The following is a 24446-nucleotide window of genomic DNA, read 5'->3' on the forward strand; positions in this document are numbered from 1 at the left end:
GTAGTCATAGTAACTTTTCTTATACAAAACAGGCATGTTGCCAAAACAGGTGGCAGATGATTTAAGGCAAGGAAAGCCATCACAGGCCCAAAGTTACATAAACTCTACCATCTTTTTCAGGTATGTGTGAATCAATTTAAGAATGCAAGAATCCATAAGAATGCAAGAATCCATTAGAACACCTAATGGAATTGTATCAAAAGAGAGGAGGAGGTGGAGGATTTATCTACGTGAATGCGCCCATTTTCACATATGCACTCCATAAAGTACTTTTGGGAGGGGGGTGCAATTCCCTTAGGAGTAAAATTAACTAGATGCAAAGTTTCATGTGATATGATCCAATCAATTTCCACAAAGGTTAGCTCAGTTCCTTCTAAGTTCTTCAAACAGCATTTGTTTCGATGGATTGCTTTTTGGCAACCTAAGTTGCAGGCATGGGGGACAATGGGACCATAGCATAACTAAAAAGCTAAAAAAAATCCTATGCCCCTATGCTTAAGTCTCCTGTGCTTAGTTTTGAATTAAAAAAAAGACAAAAAGGACTTAAGTGCTAGCTATGTCTTTAAAACAGAATGTAGTTTGAGCTAGGAGAAGTGGCTGCAATTAGGAACTGGGAAAATGGAGTGAAGAATTTCTTCTTCTTCTTTACAGCAGTACTTCCCTACTCATTACACTTGTATAATTATAAACCTATTTATGCTGGATCAGAGTTAGTGCCATGTTAGGAGAATGGGGGAAGTTGCTCTAATCACTCTAGAGAAATAATCACCTGTACCTGCTTTCTGTGAAAGACTTTTTGATTTTTTTCCCCCTTTCTGTTTGAGATAGACACACATTATCATTTAGAATTGCTCTCCATGTTTCTGCATTCAGCAAGTGAACCCATTAAAATTCTGCAGATTAATGTCTGCTGATTTATGCTTACATCTGCTTGTCTATAGATGGGCAAGATTTATATATGATAGGATGGACAACACTGAGAGATTTATATGCCCAAGAAATGTAAATCTGACATATAGATAAGAGATTATGTACTTCCCTTGTAAATGAAGTTTAATTGATTCAGCACAGGTTTTTTGGCATTAGAGAGCTCTTTTATCTTATAAACAAATAGACTTGAAAGGGAAACAAAAAACTTAATCAAGATCTTTGGACAGATACTCCACTTCAGAGTCCAGTAACTGATTTCTACCTCTACCATTTAAAAAATGAATACGGGAGTTTTTCTTAGCAAGGGAGCTCCATGTGAACATTGGAACCTGGGCAGCTATAACAGGTAGCTGGATTGGGGCAGTGGTGGGGGGCATAATTTAAACATGTGTTCACTAGTGTTATGGGGAGCATGGTTTATAGAGGAATGCTATTTTCAACTTCCAAATAGTAGTCAATTCCCTGTTAACTGCACCCAACTGTTGTAATTAACAATATAAAATGTGTGATTTATTGTGCAAAAGGTTAAAATAATAGTGCCTATAAAGAAGCCCATTTACAAAAGAAGGGGAAAATGCAAAGCAACAGAACTAAATTTTCAAAACGCACAAACAGAGATCCATTCAAAGATGCACAAATCTGAGAATGCACAGAAGGGTTTAAAATTTAACAAGGCCAAATGACAGGCTGAAGCCACCTTTTATTATTGTCCAAAGATCGGCATGAAAAAAGGAAACAGCTGACAAGCCAGCACAGGAGAAAGAGCATCTGACCATGTTTGGCTTTGTTAAATTCTAATCTGTGTCTTAAATTGAGGAATAACTGTCATTACTTCTGATGAAGACTGTTGAAGCTGGAATTCTACCAGATGCCTGTTTGTGCATTCTCAGAAGTGTGCATCTTTGAATGGATCTCCAGTTGTGCATTTTTAAAATTTAGTCCAATACCTTTGTATTTCTCCCTTCTTTTGTATATGGGCTTTGTAGCCTTGCACTATTATTTTCACCTTTTGTAAAATAAATCGCACATTTTATATTGTTAAGTACAATAGTTGGGTGTCATTAGATTCTGTTGTTGTTGTTGTAGTTGGATTTAGCTTGAGCAACACTTATTCCTAAAGTCACAAGCCTTTGATTTTTGTTTTTAAAAATTACTGATCTTCTGGGCACAGCTGCTTGTCCTCCACAGAACAGGCAGAGCCAGTACAGAACTTGGTAGATCAAGAGTAGAGACAGGGCAAAATCTGGTGGGCCCAGGGCAGAATCCATTTACTGGATTTCAGAACCCAGACCTGGGGCATGGCTAGAAGAGGGCTTATCCTGGGGATCTCCCCAGGATCGTCCCTGTGTGTCCACATGTGCAGACAAAGGCGACGATCTCGCGACCATAAAATCGCAAGACTGTCGCCCTCCACACGCACTCCCTCGTCTAGCCATGCCCCTGGTTATCTAACAGAAATCAGTTTAATTGATCAAGCCAGTATAATACTTACACATGCTTGGTAACTCCCCACAAGCACATTTGAACAATGTATTCTAGAATTCTACACTTAATTGCATATTCTGCAACTGGGATATAATGTGCAGAGTATTCATTTGTATGCATGTACTGCACACGGTTTGCACCATCGAAAACGGAACACATGGGGGTGACAGGCAATTATGATGGCAGAAGTATTGAAAGCCTCAATCAGATATGCTGTTTTCTCCGAAGGTTGCCAGCCAATTAAAGAATTTCAGTAAATGAATTACCTGCCTTTCATCAGCTAATTAAGTGCTGAAATGCAAATACATTGGCATATTAACTAAATCTCAATATCGATGTCATTTTCACAGACTAAGCAAAGTTACGATAACTTACAAATTAATAAACAAAAATGGTCTTTCATAGTTAAGAAGGAAAAGCGATCTTTAATAGTTTCTTTTTCATTTCATGCTACAGGGATATACTGGAACCAAAATAGCCTCCAAAAATACACAAGTGCAAAGGAGCTTCAAACTGCCTAGCACATTCTCAGTCATGCAGCTGCCTTGGCATTGATAGTTTACCTAAACACACATTGAATATACTGATATGTAGGTGATGCAAAATTTGAAACATGTCCTTAAAATGTTGTGTCAATTTCAAAGCATTTCCTGAAATCTTTACTTAACAACCCATCATGCACCATGACTAGGTTTTTTCTTTCTTGCCAGTGACATTGTTGGCTTCACCCAGCTTTCCAGCACCAGTACACCTTATCAAGTGGTGGACTTCCTGAACAAACTCTACACGACCTTTGATGATATTATTGATAACCACGACGTCTACAAGGTGGAAACTATAGGAGATGCCTGTAAGTGCTTAAAAACTACATCAGTAGTCCTTCATCGTTCCTTCAGTAGACTTGAGATGACTTACTAACCCATTAGTAAGTTCTGTAGGCTCCTTTTTAGGCTCTGGCCTTCAGCTCCACATTCAGGGAGAACTGCCGGTCCCCACTCTGCCTGACCCTGATACAACAGAACTAACATCAAAAATGGCTTTTGCTCTCTGTATAGCTCTTTTCAAACTCTCTCTCCTATTTGTCAGAGATTTCAGAGTTAATAGTCACAGGATGGTCTCTGGGTTGTTACGTGCCTTTTATAGGTGTTGTGGGATGGGGAAAAACAATGTCCCTACTGCTGCTGGCAGTTTCCAGTTGTGACTGTTTGGAGTACATGCAGCAAAGCTTGAGATGGATATAGTAATATATTCTAGTAGCTAACCAATGTTTAGTTAAAGACTCCTCGAGTTAAAGCAAGTCTATATAAGATTAAGACACAGCTTGTCACATATGACCACTTTATTGTAACTGAGTATAAATTCACTTTTACAGTTTCCTTTCCTGTTGCAATGGTGGGGAAGGTGGTGGCGGTGGAGTGTGTGTGTGTGTATGTGTGTGTGAAGTTGTGATATGAGTGGCAGTAATGGTGATGTAGGCAATTCTTTTCATATTTGTTTTCTTAGACATGGTCGTATCAGGAGTGCCTAAAGAGAATGGCATTCACCATGCTAGTGAAATTGCAAGTATGGCTCTGGACCTTATCTTGGTGTGCAAAACATTTAGGATTCCGCACAAGCCTGATACCCAGCTAAAGATTCGAGCAGGAATCCACTCAGGTATGATGGGGGAGCAGTACCATGGATGATACCTGTGATAACTTTTTGACCTTGTAATGGTTAAATATGAGTAATAGCGATATTAACCTAGGTATTTGTCTAGGCTTTTTAGCAGATATGATGTCCTATACATGTTCATAATAAATAATAATAAACAATTACATATTGTTAGAGGCATTAGGCAGGTTGGCCTCATTCAGCATGAGGGAAGAAGTGAAGTCTGACCTCTTAAGACATTTCCATTCATTGTTCTTATAGGCGGTGGCAGGGGGGAACAAGAAGTGAAACTTCCTGTTGTGGGGGTTGGCGTTAATGCTGCTTTTGGTAGTTTTGCCTCACGTTTTGATTAGTTATGCCTCATATTTTGATCACTAATGGCTTTACTAGCAAGGGCTGATGGGAACTGCTGTCCAACAACATCTGGAAGGCCACATATCCCCCACCCCTCTAGAGCCATTCAGATAGTAATTGCAACCCATGTAAGAATGGTTTGCATGTGTCTGGGGCTCTGATTTAGAGCACCCATCACCAACAAATTCAGTTCCATGGAAGCACCCTGTCATGATGGTCTCCAAATCACTGCACCAGTTACATGTATCTCCTCTCCCCTTCCCCAACTGTAGCTCTATCAGCGAAGTATCCATTGTTATGTCTAATGGTCTTATTCACCCTGAACAGCATCCTCTCCACCCCATGTAGAATCCTGCCACTCTTCTCCCCATGCTGTTTCTTATTCTCTTTCCCCTTTGATTGCAATTGGTATTCCTCGAACCTGCCATTTTGTAATAAGGTGAACCTTCACAGGTTGGGTAACCTGCATGCCCTGGCCGTGATGAACTCAGAATAATACTAAAGAGTAAAAAGGATCCTTGAACTTTTTGTTATCTTCTCTAGGACCAGTTGTGGCTGGAGTTGTTGGAACAAAAATGCCCCGGTACTGCTTATTTGGGGACACCGTCAACACAGCCTCCAGGATGGAGTCCACCAGTGAAGGTAAAGTAACTAAAACAACAGGGATCATCAGATCTTAGCGAGAAAGAAAAATCTCAGAGGGTTTCTCAGAAAAACATATTCTGATAATTTTTTTGGCTTCAGCTCTAAAAGCAGAATGCGAAGTACTGCTCCTTATCTATCAGTCAGACACTGCTCCAAGTAGAAAATTATAAATCACTCTCATTTCTTCCTCAGAGGCAGGTGGGAAGCAACCTTTCCAAAGTCAAACTTCGCTATTGGGGTAGGAAGGGGCTGCGTAAAATACCAGTGAGGTCCAGCAGGCCATCCTTGCCTTAGAACAGAGGTTTAGGGGGGCACACCTGAACCCCACTCGAAGTTTCCAGGAGTCTGCTTCTGCTTCCAAACAAGGCACAACTTCCCGTATGCCTTATTTTCAGACAAAATAGCTGTCCTTTTTTTTTGCTGCTGTTGCAAATTTGGCAGTAGCAGTGGGGATCACAAAATGACCCGGGGGCTGCATGTGGTCCATAGGCTGCATGTTGCCCACCCCTGTCTTAGAGCAACCAACTCCTGTATCCACCGAGGGAGACTAAGAATGGAAAAAAGCCAGTCATTGGGCACGCTGCACTGGGGAGTTCCCCTATGCAAGCCCCATTAAAATGAATGGGCTACCATTCTCTTGTGCAGCTTCCGTTCCTTGCAATGTCTAGGAGAAAACATGCCAGTAGATCATAGAATCATAGAATAGCGGAAGGGGCCTACAAGGCCATCGAGTCCAACTCCCTGCTCAATGCAGGAATCCACCCTAAAGCATCCCTGACAGATGGTTGTCCAGCTGCCTCTTGAATGCCTCTAGTGTGGGAGAGCCCACAACCTCCCTAGGTAGCTGATTGTGCCCATCAAAACTAGGGTGGGTGCCATTTTTACTGGTCCCCCTCCTATGCTTATCTAGCTACCACAAACCCAGAAATTAAGGATGTAAAGCTTTTTCCATCACTGTATCATCTTCATGCCAGGAGAAAAAGCTTCTACCTGCTACAATTCTCCCATCAGGCTGCTGTTAAAGGCACTGGAGGGAAAGGGGTAAAAAAGCTGGCAAGCCTAAATGAAACTACCTATGGTTGGGAGTTGCCTTTGGGAGGTGGAAGGGTCAACTTGTCAGCAGCCATTAAGAGCTGGGAGATGCTATCAGGTGCAGCAGGGCTGTGGTGACAGTCATAGATGAATCCTAAGATGCGTCAGACACAGGACAGAGACCTCACAGTTCCTCTGTGAATACATTGGTTCGCAGGACAGTAAACAAATGAAACAAGGTAGTGGGGTATTCAGTACCTTAGCTCTGTCTAAGAGATGAGTAGTCCGTGTATCTATAGTAAGTTGTCTTTGAAAATGGATGCAGACACTATTACAGTGGTATAGTTGCTCATCTCTTCCCCTTCAGCCCTCAAAATACAGTGCAGCTCAAGCACATACCAGCTGTTGGAACAGATTGGAGAGTACATATTGGTGTGCCGGGGGAATTTGCAAGTCAAGGTAAATACGAAGCGTTTTGTGTTCTTCAGGCTTTCCCGAAGGGGAAACGAATGGCAGTTCCTCTGAAAGGCTTTTGTTTTAACTCTGGCATTGGCTGGTCTTTAATCTACTCTGCAGCACGAAGAACATACACTTTTGGACTGCTCTTTAGGGCACCTTTACAACTTCATGCCTCTCCCAAGGAATTGTGGGGAGCTGCAATTTGATCAAGATATTGAGAGTTATCAGCACCCCAGGGCTTAATTTGTGCCTAGCTCCTGCAGGACCTATTTTTAACACAAAGCCTTAGACTTGGAAAGTGAAGATGTGATGTGCAGGGAAAAAAGTTGTTCTGAACAGAGTTTTCTCTCGCCACTTGGTAACTGCAACCAACCAGCTTCCAGTATAGATGGTGTAAATGAAACCAAGATAGGCCTTCAGCCCCAACCTCTCTCCTTTTAGAAATTAAGAACTGCCCTGTGCCCTTTACAGAAAGACAGTTCCCCAGATAGCTCCAGAGGAGTGCTACCAGGGTCCCAATTTCCTTGGAATGCAAGTGCACCAGAGGCCACTTCTGCCCCCACCCCCGGCTTGTTTTGCCTGCAGCAAAAATAAAAGCAAGCAAGAAGAGGTGGTTGGCAGGCAGGTCAGTAGCTTGCGTTTGAAGGTCCTGGGAAGGGCTGTTGCTCTTGTGCCTGCATCTCTGAATAGGTCTTTTTGTGTGCACCCACTCAACCTTCTGTTTCTCTGCTTCATCCATTTACTTCACTCTTTTCCAAAGCCTGTACTTTGCCTTGAATCCTGCTCATTCCTCTCTGTGAGTTTCCTACTTATTTGGCTAGAGTTTTACTGAATATAATCCTGCCAAATCATACCTAATTTTCCCTGCTCTAGCTTGCTCCTGGTAAAGGCATAGCTGGCTCAGAGCTCCATCCAACTGTTTTATTGCACTCGTTACTGGGCACTCATGGATTTTCGTGGGTCCGTCTCACGACGATGTCTGCGTCCCTCATGCCTCCCACCCCTTCTAGCCTTCTTTGCATGACAAAACAACAACACCCCAGTAAATCCAACTTATTTTTAAAGAAGGGAGTTGCCGCTATCTCCTGTTGTGTGTAGGAGAAGCAGTGGGATCAAAATGGCCCACTGAATGGGCCACGTGCAAGTTGTTTACTTCTTCTTTCAAAAGAGGAAGTAATGAGGGACAAATGCATGGGGAGAGAAGCGATGGTAAGCAAACATGATTTCCCCCTGTCTAATGATGCTCCAAGAGCTGTAGTGTGTTGTCTTTTGTAGGGAGTGGGCAGTTTATTAAGGATGATAGATCTTCATCACAGATATATCTCGGAGATGTTAAACTCACTAACTGGATCCAACCAAGCACTTAAGCATGTACTTAGTGAGAAACCTGAAACTGGTGTCTGGTTGTTGTTGTTGTTGTTGTTGTTGTTGTTGTTGTTGTTTTTCTTGTATGCCTTTAAAGTTAGGAATAGACTTGAGTGACTGGATTTCCAGTGGAGGATTGTGGTACCAACCCAACAAGATGTGAATGTGCCCTTCTTACAGCTTTGCCCTTCATGTAAATTGATTTTGAAACAAAAAAGAAAATGGTGGAGCCAAACTGAAGCTAACTGTTGGGATAACTGTTGACATTCATAATGGCCCATAGAAAAAAGTCAAGGGCTTCAGTATAATCTCAGTTCAAGGCTTTTGTTCCACTGAGAAGGTAAAATTATAGGCACTTCCTAAATCCACATGCTAAAGTACAAGTGTGTTCCAGTCTGGGCTATATATTAATTAAAGAATTTAGATGGTTAGCCATCTGCCTTTTAGCTGATTAATCAATTAAATGGGTATGTTATGAAAAGCTTGGTATTGGTGTGTTTGACATATTGCTCAAGGGGAAGATAATTTACCATTTAATAAACAAAAGCTACCACTCACTGATACATGGAAGCACAATTTAATGACCATATTCAGACTATTTCATCTTGGTTTAATAAGCTGGGACATTAATGAGCCTTTTGCCTTTGCATGCATCCCACTTCATTCTTCCATTCACGTGAGCTGGAAAATCATCCAGGAAGTCATCAATGAACTATAGCTTTCCATTTTGTCAAAATCAGGAAGGCTTATACCTTCAGAACTAGCCAGGAAATATTAAATCATGGCTTGAAGTTGATTTAATATCTTGACTTGCTCCAAAGCTACTAACAATAGTTTCCCAGTTGGGACAAAAAGGGAAAATCTGTTAACTGAGGACTTCTTGTTGGCTTGCGCAAACTCAGGAACAAAAGGCGGATGAAGGGGACTGTGTCCTTTTCCAATTTATTACAGAAATGCACCCAAGGATCTTCATCACATAAAAAGGGATACTTTCATTTCAAATTAGGTGAGACTCCATTATGTACATTGCAAAGAAATCGGATGAGTTTAGGTCCACTTGGGGGGGGAAACCTTCAATCCCTGCTTCTGTACCCTTAGCTTGCAACCTGCTGACCAAAAATTGGTGGTTTAGGATGCAGTCCTATTTGTATTTAGACAGAAAAACTTCCTAAAACTCTCAGCATTCCCCACCCATCCAGTTGTAGGACCTTTTTCTGTCTAAACATGTACAGGATTATGCATGTTGATTAACCTGCGGAATAAAGTTTGTAGCTTCCAGCCCTAATTACACTGCAATTAAAATAAAGCCTAGTCCCCCTTTTGCAATGCTTGTACACAGAGGAAATGTTCTCAGAGGTAAAGTATTGTTGTTGACATAACTGCTGAGATGTGTTATTGTGTATCTCTTTCTAGGGGAAAGGTGATATGATAACTTACTGGCTGGAAGGAAAGAAGGCTGGTACAATTCAGAAGAAGTCTCTAAGCCCTTCTGCAATCTCTCAGACTCCTAACCAAAGTACTTTCAATTTCATCCCTGGTGCTGTATAGAGTGGCCCACTTTCAGACCCACCATGAAAATATGGCTGGTGTAGTTTCTCAGAAGCTTCAGTCTTTGTAGATCCAAAAGGAAACTTTAAACAAGAGGGATTTGAGTTATCTCAGAGCTTCCAGTGCCAAAGCTCCTTAGAGAAGAAGAAGAAGAAGAAAATATACACAACACTAGACTTGCAAATTACCCTATAAACCGTCTCTGCGGAGATACAAATATAACATGAAACTATGGTTAGTTTAGCTCAGCTTTTTCCAACCTGGTGCCGTCCAGCTATGCTGCAACGACAACTCCCACCATTCCTGGCCAACATGGCCAATGGCTGGGGATGGTGGGAGTTGTTGTGCAACACATTTGGAGGATGCAGCATTGGGGAAGGCTGGTTTAACTAAATCATGGCTTGTTTTATTAGCCCAGTTCGCATGTAACACTAAGCCATTGTTTGCATTACGTGTGCAAGTTAGGATAAGGCCAACCATAGCTTCAGGCTTGTACACTTCCCTCTCCTCCTCCCGTGTGGTCATAAGGACTTTACAAGTGTTTAGTTGCACTTCCCCTTAATCCTGGCTTCTCCTGTACACTACCCATAATAAATTTCACCAATTTTTTCTTCTTCTATGATATTTATTTATTTATTTATTTATTTATTTATTTATTTATTACATTACATTTTTATACCGCCCAATAGCCAAAGCTCTCTGGGCGGTTCACAAAAATCATATATACTGTGTATTCATATTCTTTTATGATATATATATATATATATATACACACACACACACACACACACACACACACACACACACACGAAAGCCTTTCTTCCTTATCAAATGAAATGAGAATGGTAAAAAAATGCAGAAGAAAGTTTAAGCCCAGTACTAGTTATGCTTTTTGTAGTTACAAGGTAGCCAAGGGGTGTGCTAAAGCTTTTCCTGGACTGTACCACTTAGGCTGCATATAACAGGGCAATGCTTTTCCATGAAATATTTATTTGCAGTATGTTTAGGCTGAAACTTTTCTCTGGCAGGTTTTTCTATGACCAGAAAGGTTTTTTTTTTCAGGGGAGAGTAGACATACCATTTTTCATTTCATTTATTATTATTTTTCTATAGTGCCCCACAGCTGAAGCTATGGACAGTTCACAAAAATTATGTTGAAACAGATAACTTCCACCTTACAGCCTGAAATGGTATAGTCCAGGACAAGCTGTACCGCTCCATTTGTCATATTTGAGTTTGCTGATACTTGAAGCTGTCATCAGTTACACATTAAAGGCAGAAAAGATGGCTAGAATTTTGTTTCAGCAAATGAAATCTATTGGATCTAAATAATGAGTGGCAAGTGGTTACTATTCCAGTTGACTTCAAAGATCACACAATTCAGTGGTGGGCAACATTTAACTATCCAGATGCAGCTGTATTCCAACTTCTATCAGCCTCAGCCATCATGGCCGACAGTAAGCCGACAATATCTAGAGGGCCACGGGTTCCCTGCCAGTTTCTACCCATCAACTTTGAAACCCTATGTGGTGGTTCATCCCTCACATGTGCCTCTCCCAACCTGAATCTACCTGGATACAACGATCAACATCAGAAGCCTTTTTCTGAGCGTCTCCTCTGAGGGAGGCTTGGAAGGTGGCAACAAGGGAGAGGGCCTTCTCAGCGGGGGCCTCCCAATTATGGAACGATCTCCCCATGGTGGCCTGCTTGGCACCAGCACTAATCTTTTCAATGGCAGGTTACTCCCAGGCATTGGATGGCATACAATGGGGCAATTGGGGCATTTATGCCAGCTGTCTTTCTCAGGTCTAGTAATTCATTGAAATCGTTTTGCTGTTTAAATTATTTTAAATTTTATATGCTAAAAAAATGTTATACTGTGTTTTATTATGTTGTATTTTATGGTTTGTAATTTTTGTGAACTGCCCAGAGAGCCTTGGTTTTTGGGCAGTATAGATAATTTTGGGCAGTATAGATGATGATGATGGTGATGGTAAATAAGATTACATGTAACAGTAGGATCAGGACCAGCAACTGAAGCTCCTCACATGCTGTAATCATGTATGTGGGGTGGGCAGAGGAGCATCAATATAGCAGCTCCCTGCAGGATTAAAGAACCATGCATGGTCAGGGTTCTAAATTGTGTCGAGTGCCTATGAGTGCAGATCAGGCTTTCCTTTTTTCAAACCTCTTGCTTCACAAGATAGCAATTGCATGTTTTGAATGCCTCGATACTGCTCTAGTGAAGAAGAAAATCTGGAACAAACCTTTTTGAATGTGGAAATGGGCAGTTGGAGGCATCAATAAAGCACTTGGTCTATGGTCTAGAATAGCCCCTCAAAGCTGTTTCATTGAGGTTCCTTCCTGGCACTGCTTAAAAAATAGCTCATGGTGGAATCAAATATGGTGTAATTCTTCATCACTCTTGTGATAAGAACCTTTCTGGTGCTGAAAGTTTTCCAAGTTTGAAATTAGCATCCAATACATATTCCCAGACGTGTAGCCATGTTAGTCTGTTGCAGCAAAAACAACACAGGGCCTAATGTGGCATTTTAAAGATTTAACAAATTTGTATGGCATAAGGCTGTAGTTCACAAAGCTTTTTTTTTTTTTTTTTTTTAAATGTCCGTCTTTAAAATACCTGAAGACTCTTCGATGTTTATCCAGTGTAGAGACTCATTGTTACAGCTATAAATGTGAACTTTGGTAGCCCTGTGCCAAAGTTCACATTTATAGAAAATATCGTGAAACTGTCCTTTGTAGTGCCTGTTCAGTGCACTCAGGGAGGCTGTGTCCCTTTTGCCACACAACAGAACACTATACAGTTTACACTGATAACCTCAAATGCACTCTGACTCATCCCAGAATTTAGGACACTGGCTGTGCAGTCTCATTTCTGAAGTAAAAGTGTGGCTGCTTCTCTCAAGCATTCTTTTGTCAGCAAATAGTTGCTGCCTTTTCACTTCCGTTCGTAAGTACTTGTGATGGATAATCTCTCATGGTGCACAACTGTGTTGTATCAGCCTAAGTCACATGGATTCAATGCTACTTTGGGATCTTATTCAAGTCCCATAAACACAGTAATCCTTTCCCAGGTCAAAATCATAAGAGCCCTGCAGTCCAAAGACCTTCAGGACCAGCGTTTCCACTGCTCAGCCATATGCTCCCACAAACTGGACATGAAGGAAACAGCCTTCCTGCTTGCCTTCAGCATTTGGTATTCAGAAGTATACTACCTCTGTAGATAGGTACACTGTAGCTATTCTGGCGAATAGCCATATCAAAAACCTTGGCTCCCGAGAGAGCTGACCTGACTTGTACAACGCATAATCCATGGATTTCTTGAACAGCTTCATTAAAGACTGAATTAGGTGTCACAAAATATATCCTGCACTCATCCTGAGAGATGCAGAACTTATGGCTAGGGATGGGAGAACGAGGGATGCTTGAGCTTGCTGAAATTCTCTGAAGTTCACTTTGAAGCCCATTCCTGTTTTTGGATGACATGTTTTTCGGTTCGTTTGACTGGGCAAAGAGCAAATTTCAAATGGGAAAAGTGCACATTTCTGTGCATTTTATTTTTCAAAAGTGAACCCTTCTCTCCCCACCCCCCATTGACTAAAGTGTGAAAAATCATATTTTTGGTGTTGTATTGGTAAACACAGAGAAATAATATCTTCAATAATTACAGAAAAATTTGAAAAGAAAATGTTTTTAACTTCTTTCTGGGTCTGCAGTGTTGGAAGTTTGCTGAATCAACTCTAAGAGAAAGAAAATTGCTAAGCTGGAAAGTCAACATATTCACATTGTGATATTGAAATTCATAGACAGTATTATTCCAGGAGGGGTGGGTTTAATGACTCTCACTTAGCTAGACACCTAGCAGTCTGTGACCTCACCTGGCATTTAGGACATATCTTTTTGCTTCTTTTAAAATCTATTTTAAAGTGTTTTATTATGTTTGTATTTTATTTTATCTTGTACACTGCTCTGAAATTTTCAATGGGGAGCAGTATATAAATCTTGTTAATAAATATTAAATAATATATTGCACTTAAAGACACAATGGATGTGACAAGACCTCTGTGGCACGTTAGCTGAATGTACTGTCATAGCAAAATGGGGGCGGGGTGTCATTCCAAGATAACAAAATGGATTCCATACAGGATTTTTTTCATCACAGGTCTGCATGAGTTTTTGTAATCCTCTCAAAGCTATCTCCTCTTAGTGGATGTCACCACATCTTGTGGCACTGAATTTTGTACATTAACTGTGTGTTGTCTGAATAAACAGGAATCAATCCTTCATGCTAACAGAGAATGCAATCATAACCACCCCCAACCCACACACCTTTAGAGTAGTCCCAACATGGCCCTAAATTAGAAAAAAATATTGTAGCTTAACTACCCATATGGCTGCAATTTATACTATTCTAAGTCTCCCAGTCAATTATTTTCCATGCTTCTTCTTCTTCTTCTTCTTCTTCTTCTTCTTCTTCTTCTTCTTCTTCTTCTTATTATTATTATTATTATTATTATTATTATTATTATTATTATATTCATATGGTTGAAATTTCATATTCTTGTTTTAGAGTATTTTCCCTTCCAAGTTTTGTTTTCAAAGTATGCCTCAGTATTATTACAAGACTTGGTCATACTTCATTCAATGTCTGGCCTTTTATAATCTGATTGATTTTGATCAGAGAGTTTAGACATGCTTAAATCTTTCCTACCAAAAGCAGTGGGACTAGCAGTCTATTCAGGAGCAAGTCCAACTGAGTTCAGTGGGATGTATTTCCAAGGTAGTGGGTATAGGTTAGCAGATTGCAGTCTAAAGCTGCAACACAGTGAAATTTACTTTGGATTAAACATTGTTCGTCATCTTGTCCAATCCTGTATTTCAATGCTGATCAGACTTTTTGTAATAAATTCCTTTGTCCCACACCTTAGTATACATTTCCTTCTGTTTCATTAACAATCTTTTTTCCAATGTGTTTTAAAATTTTAGAATGGAAATGCATGAAGGTATTTGGGAATGGTGATTTGTATACTCATTTGCAGCAAAAAAAATCTAAGTTCTTGTCTTATTTCGTGTTTAGTTCCTGAGATTTCCCCACTTGTGTGATTGCTTTTTTCTGCTATACTTACTACAGCACCATCCAGAGGTTAGCAGAAAAAGCAATTTTCTGCTAACCTTTAGGTAGCAGAAAAGTAGGAAGAGAAAAGCTCTGTGTAGAGCTCAGATCTTACTTCTGCAAAGAAATCAGAAGTAGATACATGAATTAACGGCGTTGTGTAGTAAAGCTCTGAAAGTCAAATGATTGTAGCTATTTTTTTAAAAAAAGGTGGGTGGTGCCCCTGATCTGGACTGCAGCTATGGGATGGGAGTGGGGATGTTTTACCTTTTCACCCTACACTGCGTTCCTGATACCCCTCACACACACACACACACGCGCGCTGAAGCTCTTAGGGGCATAAATAAACAGCTTCCCTTCTGGGCAGCTTTGGAAGTCAATTTTCAGTGGGAAAATGGCATGGGGAAAAGAGTAACACCCCCTCCACCTTTTGTGCTGCAATCCCAATGAGGATTGCAACAAAATTAAAGGAAATGTGGTTGCACATTCATTGCCCAATTCGACCCACACAGAGAGGGTGGCTTGCCTATGGTTAACTAGTGAGTTGATGGCACAAGTGATACTTGACTTGGGGGCTTCCTAATTTGAAGCCCCTGTCTCTTAGACACTATATTAAAATGCGGTTTGTGGTGGTGCTGGGCCAAAGCAGCTGGGCTGCTGGGAGGCTTGTTTAGAATCTCTCCCTTGCCCATGGTTTTCCTGACCTACATGAATCCCCACCAGAGACTCCTCTTGCACCTGCAGCAGAAAAAGACCAGGCACCTGTCACATCTCCTGTGTCACATCCGTTTTGGCCCTGACTCTTGCTTAGCCACAAAGTAAGTACCACAGGAGATGATCAACACTGTGTTTTGGTAACAATGAATTAAGAGCTTTTGAGAGGTCCTTGAGCATTATTCCTTGAGATAATGTACGTGAAATGCTTTGAATGCGCTAAAGCACTATATTAAACAAGAGCAGCTGGCAACAAAATGGTTCAGTCTGGAGCGCTTCTGTTTAGGACACTAGCCACTCCATTCCAGTCAGTCAGCATTCCACCCCTCCCTTAGGTTCTCCTCAAAACATTTTTTAAAACTTCTACAAACCTTTGGGTTCCCCAGAGCCTGCTGGTACCTCCCTCTTGTACGTGGATGGTGTCATTTTGGCTACCAAAGGAAAGGCACTGAAGAGAATTGAGATCACTTCAGCGTATACCAGTGGATCAGCAACATAATGTTGCACTATGGAGTGCTCCCTTTTCCAGGATACTCCATTCCAATCCTCCTCAACCTTCCATTGCCACTGCACATGCTCAATCCTCACTGGCCTGTTTTTGAGGATCCCTCCCAATTTAAGTTCCTTCCTCCACTTTTTTGGGTACATCTGCAAACTTTAGGGGTCCCTCAGAGCCTGCTGATACCTCCGTGCAATGTATGGCTCAAGCCATTTTGGCTGCATAAGCAACAGTATTCTGAAAACTGAGATCACTGTTAGTTTGACAATGCTAAGCATTATTTGTTAGTAGTAGCTGTATTGGAAGAGAGGCATTGTATGGTTGCCTGGATGTGTCAGCCCTAAGACGGTGGGAGGTCTATAAATGGACCTCCCACAATTTTTTAAAAAGGGCACATGCTGGGGGAAGGGATGAGTGATTTGGATATGGGACCTCTCCGTTTGAACCCTTTCTGACATACCATTTCTCAATGTGAATCCCACCGCTCCCACCAGCACCAGCAGCTATACAGGTACCATACAAATTCCTGCAAATCTATGCCTTGATCAAACCTCTTGCCAAGTTCCAGCCAGTTTGCTCTTCGTCTCTGCTCCGGGCACATTGCAATCTTAATGGTATCTGTTTAACTTTTATTGGTGGAGGGGACGATATCTGGAGAATCCGTTCACCTTAGGGCAAGAGTTGTGCTAGATGACTGTAAGGTTCTTCCCAGCCTTGTGCTTTGATGCTTATTTGAGATGCTGCTTACTAGATTTTGTCTGGTGTATGCAGCTGTCCCCTGTAAGCATGCAAGTGACAAGTAGGGTGCTACACACACACTCTCTCTAAATGGCAAGACCATTTTATGGTTAACGTGTAGGAAAGATCAAAACCACAATGAAAAGCATCATCTCTCCCTTTTATAATCTCCTTTGAAAGAACTGTCCGTAACAATGTTTCCCAAAATGAGACAGCCCTGGAGAAGCCTGAGGACACTCTCTGTCTGTCTCTTCTAAATAGTGTCGCATGCATAACGGCTGCATGGCCAATCAAGTTCACTCAGAGGAAACCTGGACATCGCTTTCTGCAGCATTATCCCATGTCTTCAGCTGGGGTGGATAATGGAAAGTTTAGTGAACCCATCTGGAGTTAATTTTGCATGATTAAAACATGAGCTAATATTAACTTCTGAAAGGAAGCTTTCCGGAGCTTGGTGATCAATGAAGGAAACTAATTTCAGACAGAAAATGTACAGTAAACCTGAGAAATACAAATTATTCTGAATTTATTGAATATATTGTTCCTCACATTGAACCTTTGGAAGGCTTCCTGCATAGATTAAATATCTAACATATATAAAATCTCAAAGAGGATATTACATGTATATTGCACATATATGATACAGAAACATAATGTACATGGGATTTGCTGATTCACTCCCTGCAATCTCCAAGTAATACGTTTTGTGCTGAGACATCAGAACGTTCTTGTTTCCATTATTACAACTAAGAATGATCACTGAATTGATTGACATTCCATGTTGTGCCAAGTGCAAACCAATTATTTCTTTTAGGAAAAAACACCACATCATATGACCTAGCCAAAGTTAGTCATTTTGAGCCGCCTTCATTTTCAGCTGGAGCATTTTAGGAACATGTTCAGTACACCCAGTGAAATCAAGGAGGTCAAAAATGGCTTCACCTTGGGAGGATTGTGCCACTGGTTTTAAAATATCTCATATTATCAACATTTCAGATCCAGGTTATTTCTCCAGATAATTATGCCAAAAGACGTAGTCTTGAAAACACAGACACACACACACACACAATCATTTCTTACAAAGACCCGACTCATCTCCTGTGGAAACTAATCTCAATTTATTCCTTGATTTGGATGAGAGCTGGTTTTTAGATTCATTTGCTCTGTCATTGCATAAGTGTAGTTGCATTTTCTTCAAAAGAATGTAAGAATTGCTTTGCAGGATCCAATTCATCCAGCATCCTGTTCACAGCTCCAACCAACCAGAAGGTATCTTTGCATGTGGTGGCTTTCCTCTGTTCTCCGCCCCTAACCTGCCCCCCTCCCACAGCATTCAGATATATAATGGCCAGTGTTTCTAGAGATCCCATAGCCAATAGCCACTAATAGACCCAGAATTGTCTAATCCTTTTAATAAGTCATCTAAGGCTGCATCCCTATATACAATTTACCTGGGAGTAAGTCCCATTGAGCCCAATGGGAATTATTTCAGAGCAGACGTGTATAGGATTGCACTGTAAGCTATTGACCATCGCTCCATTTTGTTGCAGTGAATTCCACAGACCAAACACTCCAGAGATATGTATATGTATATGGTATGTATAGATGTACATCATTTGAGTGATGAGCCTATTGTGGAGGGACAGGGGCACTTGCTATGTTTCGTTTAAACATACAATTCTGTCACCTGGACTGAGCTTGGAAGAAGTGGTTCTGTGTGTTTATACAGCATACTGTGCGCACAGCCTGATTGACTAGAAACCAGTGATGTTACTAACCCACCTCCCCTCTCCTACCTGAGGCACTTTCAAAGCTTTTTTTAAAAATTTTTTTAAAGGGGGGTGAATGTAAATTTGATTATGCATATGGTGCCTTAAAAATAAAACAATGGACAGCACACCTGAAGTATATGGAGGAGGGGAAAGACAGAATACTGACTTATTGTTTGGTTTGCTGGCTAGCATGTCTGTCCAAGTACTGAGAAAGCCAGGCTTGAACTGCAGGAAAGAAAAAACAAACAGCAAGTCCTGATTGACATGCATGCATTACATTACATTTGACACCAAAATGTAAGACATTATGCTTTACACTCAATCAGTGTTCGGAGCAGAGGGGGGAGATCAAGTAGCCACAGTGAGTGCTAAAGTCAGAGAATCAGATTTTGTCATTTAAAAAATTACCAATGTGGTTGTATGTGACCATGACTTTTATTCTTACAGTTCTTCTGCTCCCTATGGTTTTGCTGTAAAAAAAGGACAATTTGTTCAGATTCCCTCACCCCAAAAAATGTTGCGCCCACTCCCATATTTCTTTCTAAAGCCAAAATCAGATGTCAGTGCAAAACCTTGAAAAGTTATCCTGTTCCAGATCAGTTATGCTGTATTTCAAGTGAATTTCATTAGAGATTTTACACAAAGGAGCTACTGTTTTCTTTCCGACTGTGTTTCTGGCCTGACAGAATGATGATGTAACATATAATAAACTATAATGAATATGCTATTGGGGGGTAGATGGGTATGAACCAGTTGTAAATGTGTGTTATGTTAATGTTTTAAAATAAATAAAAATAATATAATTAATAACAGCAAAAAAAGAAGAAGGGGGGATCGTATTTGAACTTTTAGCAACTCTGCTGTCAGTATGAACTTTATGGTTTCTATTTCTCTCTCCCATTGCCCTTCTTTACTGATATAACTCTCAGTCTTTACTTCTGTGCACCCAGGACTGCCTGAACTTACCTGCCTGATCCTTAATATGATGGCAATGGAAAAAAAAATCCCTCCCAACAACCTTAAGCATCTGAAAAGAAAACTGTGCCCCGCCTCCAATGAGTGCTTGCAGAAGTCAAGGGAAAGGCAAAACTCCAAAGATCTTTAGAGTTTAAACAATATTAAAAACAAAAAACTCCAGGAGCTTCAGACATTTGAGTTCTGCCTCACTATTAACTTGCAAGTCCACTGGAATTTTCACTCTGCTCCACCCTGCAATATCTGTAATACGTTATTACAAAAAAAAGTAAGGATCATTGCTTATAAGTCATCATAGAAAAGACTGCTGTTCTCCTTAAACATGCTCATTATTACTTTTAACAGGAATAAAATAAAATAAAATCAAGTATTTCAGGCACAAAAGGTTTGAGTATCAGTCACATACCGGGTTTTTAAAGTTAACAGCTATGAGGATTGTCCCATGCAGTGCAAAACCAGCCAGTATTATTTTTATTATCTTAAAAGAGCCCGAGGTTGGGAGTGTTCGTTATTCTTTGTTGTTGTTGTTGTTGTTGTAGTAAAGACATGGCCAAATCATTTCAAAGAAAACAGTCGGAGGGGGGAAAGAAAGCGCCCCGTCCACCAGGGCTGGTTCAAACGATCGCCTCGTGATCCGAGCAGATTTCTTCGCTGGGGTTTATGTAACAACAGTACCTGTCGTAAGGGCTGTTCTCCTTGTAGGAGCAGACGATGATGCTGTCTCGCGGCGCCACGAAAATGTTGTCCTCGGTGTCCGTGGCGTGAGCCCCTTCCAAGACCGGAGATTCCTGCTGCCGCTCCTCTAAGGCACTGTAAGGGGTGGCCTCGGCCACGAATACATTCCCAGGCATCTCCGGGTAACAGTTCTCCAAGTATCTCAGCATCTCCTCCTGATTCACTTTGGGGACCAAGCTCCTGCACTCCCCCGTGGCCGTGGTGATGGTGGTGCAGGTGGAGACCGAGTCGTCCCCTCCTCCTCCTCCACCACCGCCGCCACCTCCCGCCTTGCCGTCCTTGGCGGCGTAGGCTTTCTTGGCCAGCTCGTCGCAGCTGCCCCTGCCCGATTCCAGGTCCGAAGGGGTCCTGAGCAGCTCCAGGACGTCTTTGTCTCTGGGTTTCTTGCGGCAGCAGCAGCTGCACGGCGGGGAGCCGCGGTTGTCGGGCCACTTGGTGCAGCCGTCGGTTTTCCTGGTCAGGGCGATGGCGGCGATGCCGGGCAAGCAGATGGCCGGCCCGATGGCCAGGAGAGGGATGTCGCCCAAAGTCTCGCCCTTGATCCCAGAAACCGTGAACATGAAGCCGAACACCAGGAAGACGCTGACCAAAGCCACCACGAGTCCAGTCCGAGGGTTGATGTCGTCGGGCCGCATGGCTTAACCCAACTCGCCTAGGTCATCGGAGCCCTTTGCTTCGCTAAGCAATAAGCAAGGAGGGGGGCGGAGATGAGTTTTCCGGGGGTATCCTTCGAAAGGGGAGGGACGCGCACTCACAAGGCAGCCGGCAACTCCGAAGCCAACGCAATGCTCGCAGCAGGCGCCTCAATGCCTCTCCCCACCTTCGAGGGGCTTCCGCAGGCTCAGCCTTGGCTTGGCCTCCAGCATGGCTCCAGCAAACGGTTTCCGCCAGGCAGGCAGGCAGGCAGGCAGGCAGGCAGGCTCGCTCCCCTTTCCCCACTGCTCGGCTGCCTTCTGCCGCTGCTCTAAGCGCCGCCGCCGCCGCTGCTGCCGCGGCGGAAGCCAGCCTTGCAAAAGAGCTGCCTTTGCCTTGCGATCGTACACGTGAAGTCCCGTGGGCCTCTGGGCTGCTCTCGTTTGGATCCCGGGGCCGGAGATCAACGGAGCCGGGAGACGCATTAAGAACAATTGCAAAAACAACAACCCAAGACAGAACCCAGCAGCGGTAACAATCACAACAACGTCGGGTGAGGGAAGGAATCGGTCACGCAGTTTCAGTGTAAACAAAAAAAAGAGTCTTGTGGCACCTGAAAGGCCACCGCATTTATTGTGGCATAAACTTCCGTGCACCCTGGATATCTGATGCGAGTGGACACTTTCCACCGCGAAAGCTTATGCCAGAATAAACGTGCTCGTCTTTCCGGTGCCACCAGGCTCTTCGTTATTTTTTGCAGCGCCCAACTGACTAAACACGGCGACCCCTCTTGAAACAGTTAAGCGTGTGCCACACAAAGATGGGTGTACTTAAATCTAAAGGGGAGACGGCCTTAGTGTTTGTGTGTATGTGTGGCACACACCCACCCACACCCACATCATATTCGTTACAAGCCGAAGTTAAGACAGTAGATCCCATTGAATCTAATGGACTTTATTTCGGAGTAAATGTGCATAGGCTCCAGCCGCACTGCTGCGATCCTATACGCACAACTCAGGAATAAGTCCTCTTACTTGCGAATAAACATTAGTATAGGATCCGGCTTTTCTAGGGGAGGAACACTGCCGCCCCGCAACTGGCGTATCAAAGAAACAAGGCCATGCCAGGGGCTTTGCAAGGCAACGTGATCGTCTGGGTGGTTCAGACTGAAGGACGGCGTCGGGATGGAAACCCTGTTTGCCAGGAGGCAGGTGCGCCTCTGCGGGTGCAAAGCCCCCCCCCCCCGCCCGTCGCTTCCTTTGCAGATGCTTAGCGGCCCTCCCAGTGGAGGAGAGTCCCAGTGGGCTAAAGGCAGGGAGGAGGCGCGCGTTTAACGTGGTAGGGAGCGAAGCAGGCCGCCCCTTTACTGCAGCCGTGTCCGCTTCGCTCCCAAATGCCCCACCTGCCCCTTTGCCCCCCACGCAATGGGGCTACGTGTGGGTCGGTTTGCTCAATACCCCCTGAGGGCAAAGATTAAGAAGCCACCTTGTCCTTGGCGCCCAATGCCCACGCAGCAATTGGCAAAAAAGGGCCGTGTTCGTCACTTGCGGCCCGTCGAGGCGGCGTCGATGCGCGCGCAGCAATAGCACCCGAGCGCGCGCGCGCGCGCGGAGGTGGGCCTCGGCGTCGCCCACGCATCCTGAGGACGCTAGCCAGAGCCTTGCTGGCGTGGGCGCCTCCGCTGTGTGACCCAGTGGACGGGGCGCGATCCTAGATGTGTCTACTCCGAAGTAAGTCTCCCTGAGTGGAACGGGGGTTGGGGGCTGGAGTCGAAGTAACGCGCGCAAACGCAGGCGGGACAGAAGGAGGACAGGAGCATCCAGCCCAGCATCAGGATACTGAGGGCGGAGCCCGCTTCCAGAGCCGCATTCACAAGGGCTCCCTCCTTATGTGAAGCAAACACTTGGAAGGCAGCAGGATCGCAGCCTGTAGCCCTGCACCTGATGTCCAGGTGCCTCCTGCCACCCCCAGGGCTCATCTACACCAAGCAGGATATTCCACTATGAAAGCAGTATGAAAGTGGTATATAAAAGGCAGGAGCCACACTACTGCTTTATAGCGGTATTGAAGTGCACTGACAACTGTTGGGGCCCATTGACACATGCCATATAACGCTTTCATACCACTTTCATAGTGTTACATTCTGCTTGGTGTAGCCGTGCCAGTGCACTTCAATACCATTATAAAGCAGTCATGTGGCTCCTGCCTTTTATGTACCGCTTTCATACCACTTTCATAGTGGAATATCCCACTTGGTGTAGATGAACCCTGGGTCCCAATCCAGCCCTCTGGGGTTCCCCAGAAGGTCTTGCCCTGCCGCTTTCAGCCAGCCAGCCACAGATTGTTTGCACACATACCCCCATTCTGAAAGGTTGAAATGCATCTTCTAAGGCATAGTTACTGACAGTAAGAACTTTGAACCAAAATAATCTTTGAACCTAAAATAATCTTTGAACCTAAAATAATCTTTGAACCTAAAATAAGCCCCCCTGAGAGCTGCTCAAAAACGGATGCTGTCCTAGTGGAAACCTTGTGAGTCAGGGTTTCTGCTGGCACAGAGAGCTCACATGCTTACAGCACCTCATCCCCCAGTGATATTCAGCCCAACATGCAGACCTCACTGAAGCCAACCCAAGGCACTTTGGTTCCTGAGGTGGAGCAGTGAATGCTGCCGTCCTTGCCCCAGGTCAAGGTGCATAGGACCCACAGGTGGTCAAGTTATTTTGACACCTGAGACAGAAAATCCCATAAGTGCCTCTTTGCTGTCCTTCTATGATGCCCAGGTCAGTTGCCTGAGGCAGCTGGTTCACTATGTGTCATGGTAGGGTCGGCCCTTGTGACGGGTGCCTGTGAATATTGAGGGCAGGGACAATGGGTGCAATTCCACTGCTTCTTCCACACATATGTGTATGGAAGACGTTCTTGTGAACAATCCTTGAGGCATGAAGGCTACAGGCCTATGCTGTCATTTGAGCCAAGCATCTGGTATGCCAAGGAATACTGTCTTTCTCATGACTAATAGGTGTTGTCAGGGCTGTCCATGCATTTCTTTAATTCCTTATTAAAGCCCTCTAAGCAAGTGGACATCAACACATCTTTTAGCAACAAATTCCATATTGGAGCCCAGTGAGAAAGTGGCCTGGTTTAAAAATTGGTCATGCAGCCTATATGTGCAGTGTTAACAAACTAGTGCTAACCCGTCCTCTGGGTGTATGCCACATTGCCATTCATTAATGCAGTATGCTAGCTCTCCACTTAAAACATGATTCACCATGTGTGAAACTCATGGTTGTCGTTTCTTAACATGCCTTGCACCACACATGCATTAGGCCTGTGTGCCCACCGGCATCCATGTTAATTGAGTGGGATAGGACATGAGTAGGTAGGGGTATGTGAGATGAAGTATTGTGTTTATGAAAGACTATTATTGTGTGTGTGTCCCTGTTTGTGTCCCTTCTTTTCCTTTCTTTCTTTCTTTCTTTCCTCCTTTCTTTTTTCCTCTTTTTTATTTGATCTGGCAACCCATTATGTGATAAGTAAAGAGTGTCTCAAAAAGAAATTTTGAACGTGTTTGTGGGGCTGATACCTATGTTTTTGTTTGTTTTTGTTTTAAAAAGAAAAGTTGCTTTCATGATAAAAGTCAGCAGAAACAGTCTTTTTTATTATTATTAAAAAGAAAAAGCACAACGACTGATCTTTTGAAGTCTCTGGCCCTGTTTTTGACAAGTCTGGAGATTATGGCTGTAGCTAGACCTAAGGTTTATCCCAGGATCAT

The 24446-nt window shown here is 43.1% G+C and overlaps 2 protein-coding genes across 2 annotated transcripts in view; one reads left to right on the forward strand and one right to left on the reverse strand.

The window, feature by feature from the left end:
- LOC134400400 (atrial natriuretic peptide receptor 2-like) overlaps positions 1-9471 on the forward strand; it is a 45334-nt gene extending 35863 nt beyond the window's left edge. Inside the window, exons 16-21 of the mRNA XM_063128731.1 lie at positions 33-120; positions 3126-3265; positions 3919-4071; positions 4966-5064; positions 6467-6558; positions 9337-9471. Coding sequence (XP_062984801.1) covers positions 33-120; positions 3126-3265; positions 3919-4071; positions 4966-5064; positions 6467-6558; positions 9337-9471 — 707 coding nt within the window. The remainder of the gene's footprint in view (positions 1-32; positions 121-3125; positions 3266-3918; positions 4072-4965; positions 5065-6466; positions 6559-9336) is intronic.
- Positions 9472-19917: 10446 nt separating this feature from the next.
- Positions 19918-20673, reverse strand: TMEM215 (transmembrane protein 215). Its single transcript, XM_063128535.1, has one exon. The coding sequence runs from the start codon at positions 20671-20673 to the stop codon at positions 19918-19920; it is 756 nt and encodes a 251-aa protein (XP_062984605.1).
- Positions 20674-24446: the final 3773 nt, after the last annotated feature.

Source organism: Elgaria multicarinata, chromosome 6 (genome assembly GCF_023053635.1).
Source record: "Elgaria multicarinata webbii isolate HBS135686 ecotype San Diego chromosome 6, rElgMul1.1.pri, whole genome shotgun sequence".
Lineage (NCBI taxonomy): Eukaryota > Metazoa > Chordata > Lepidosauria > Squamata > Anguidae > Elgaria > Elgaria multicarinata.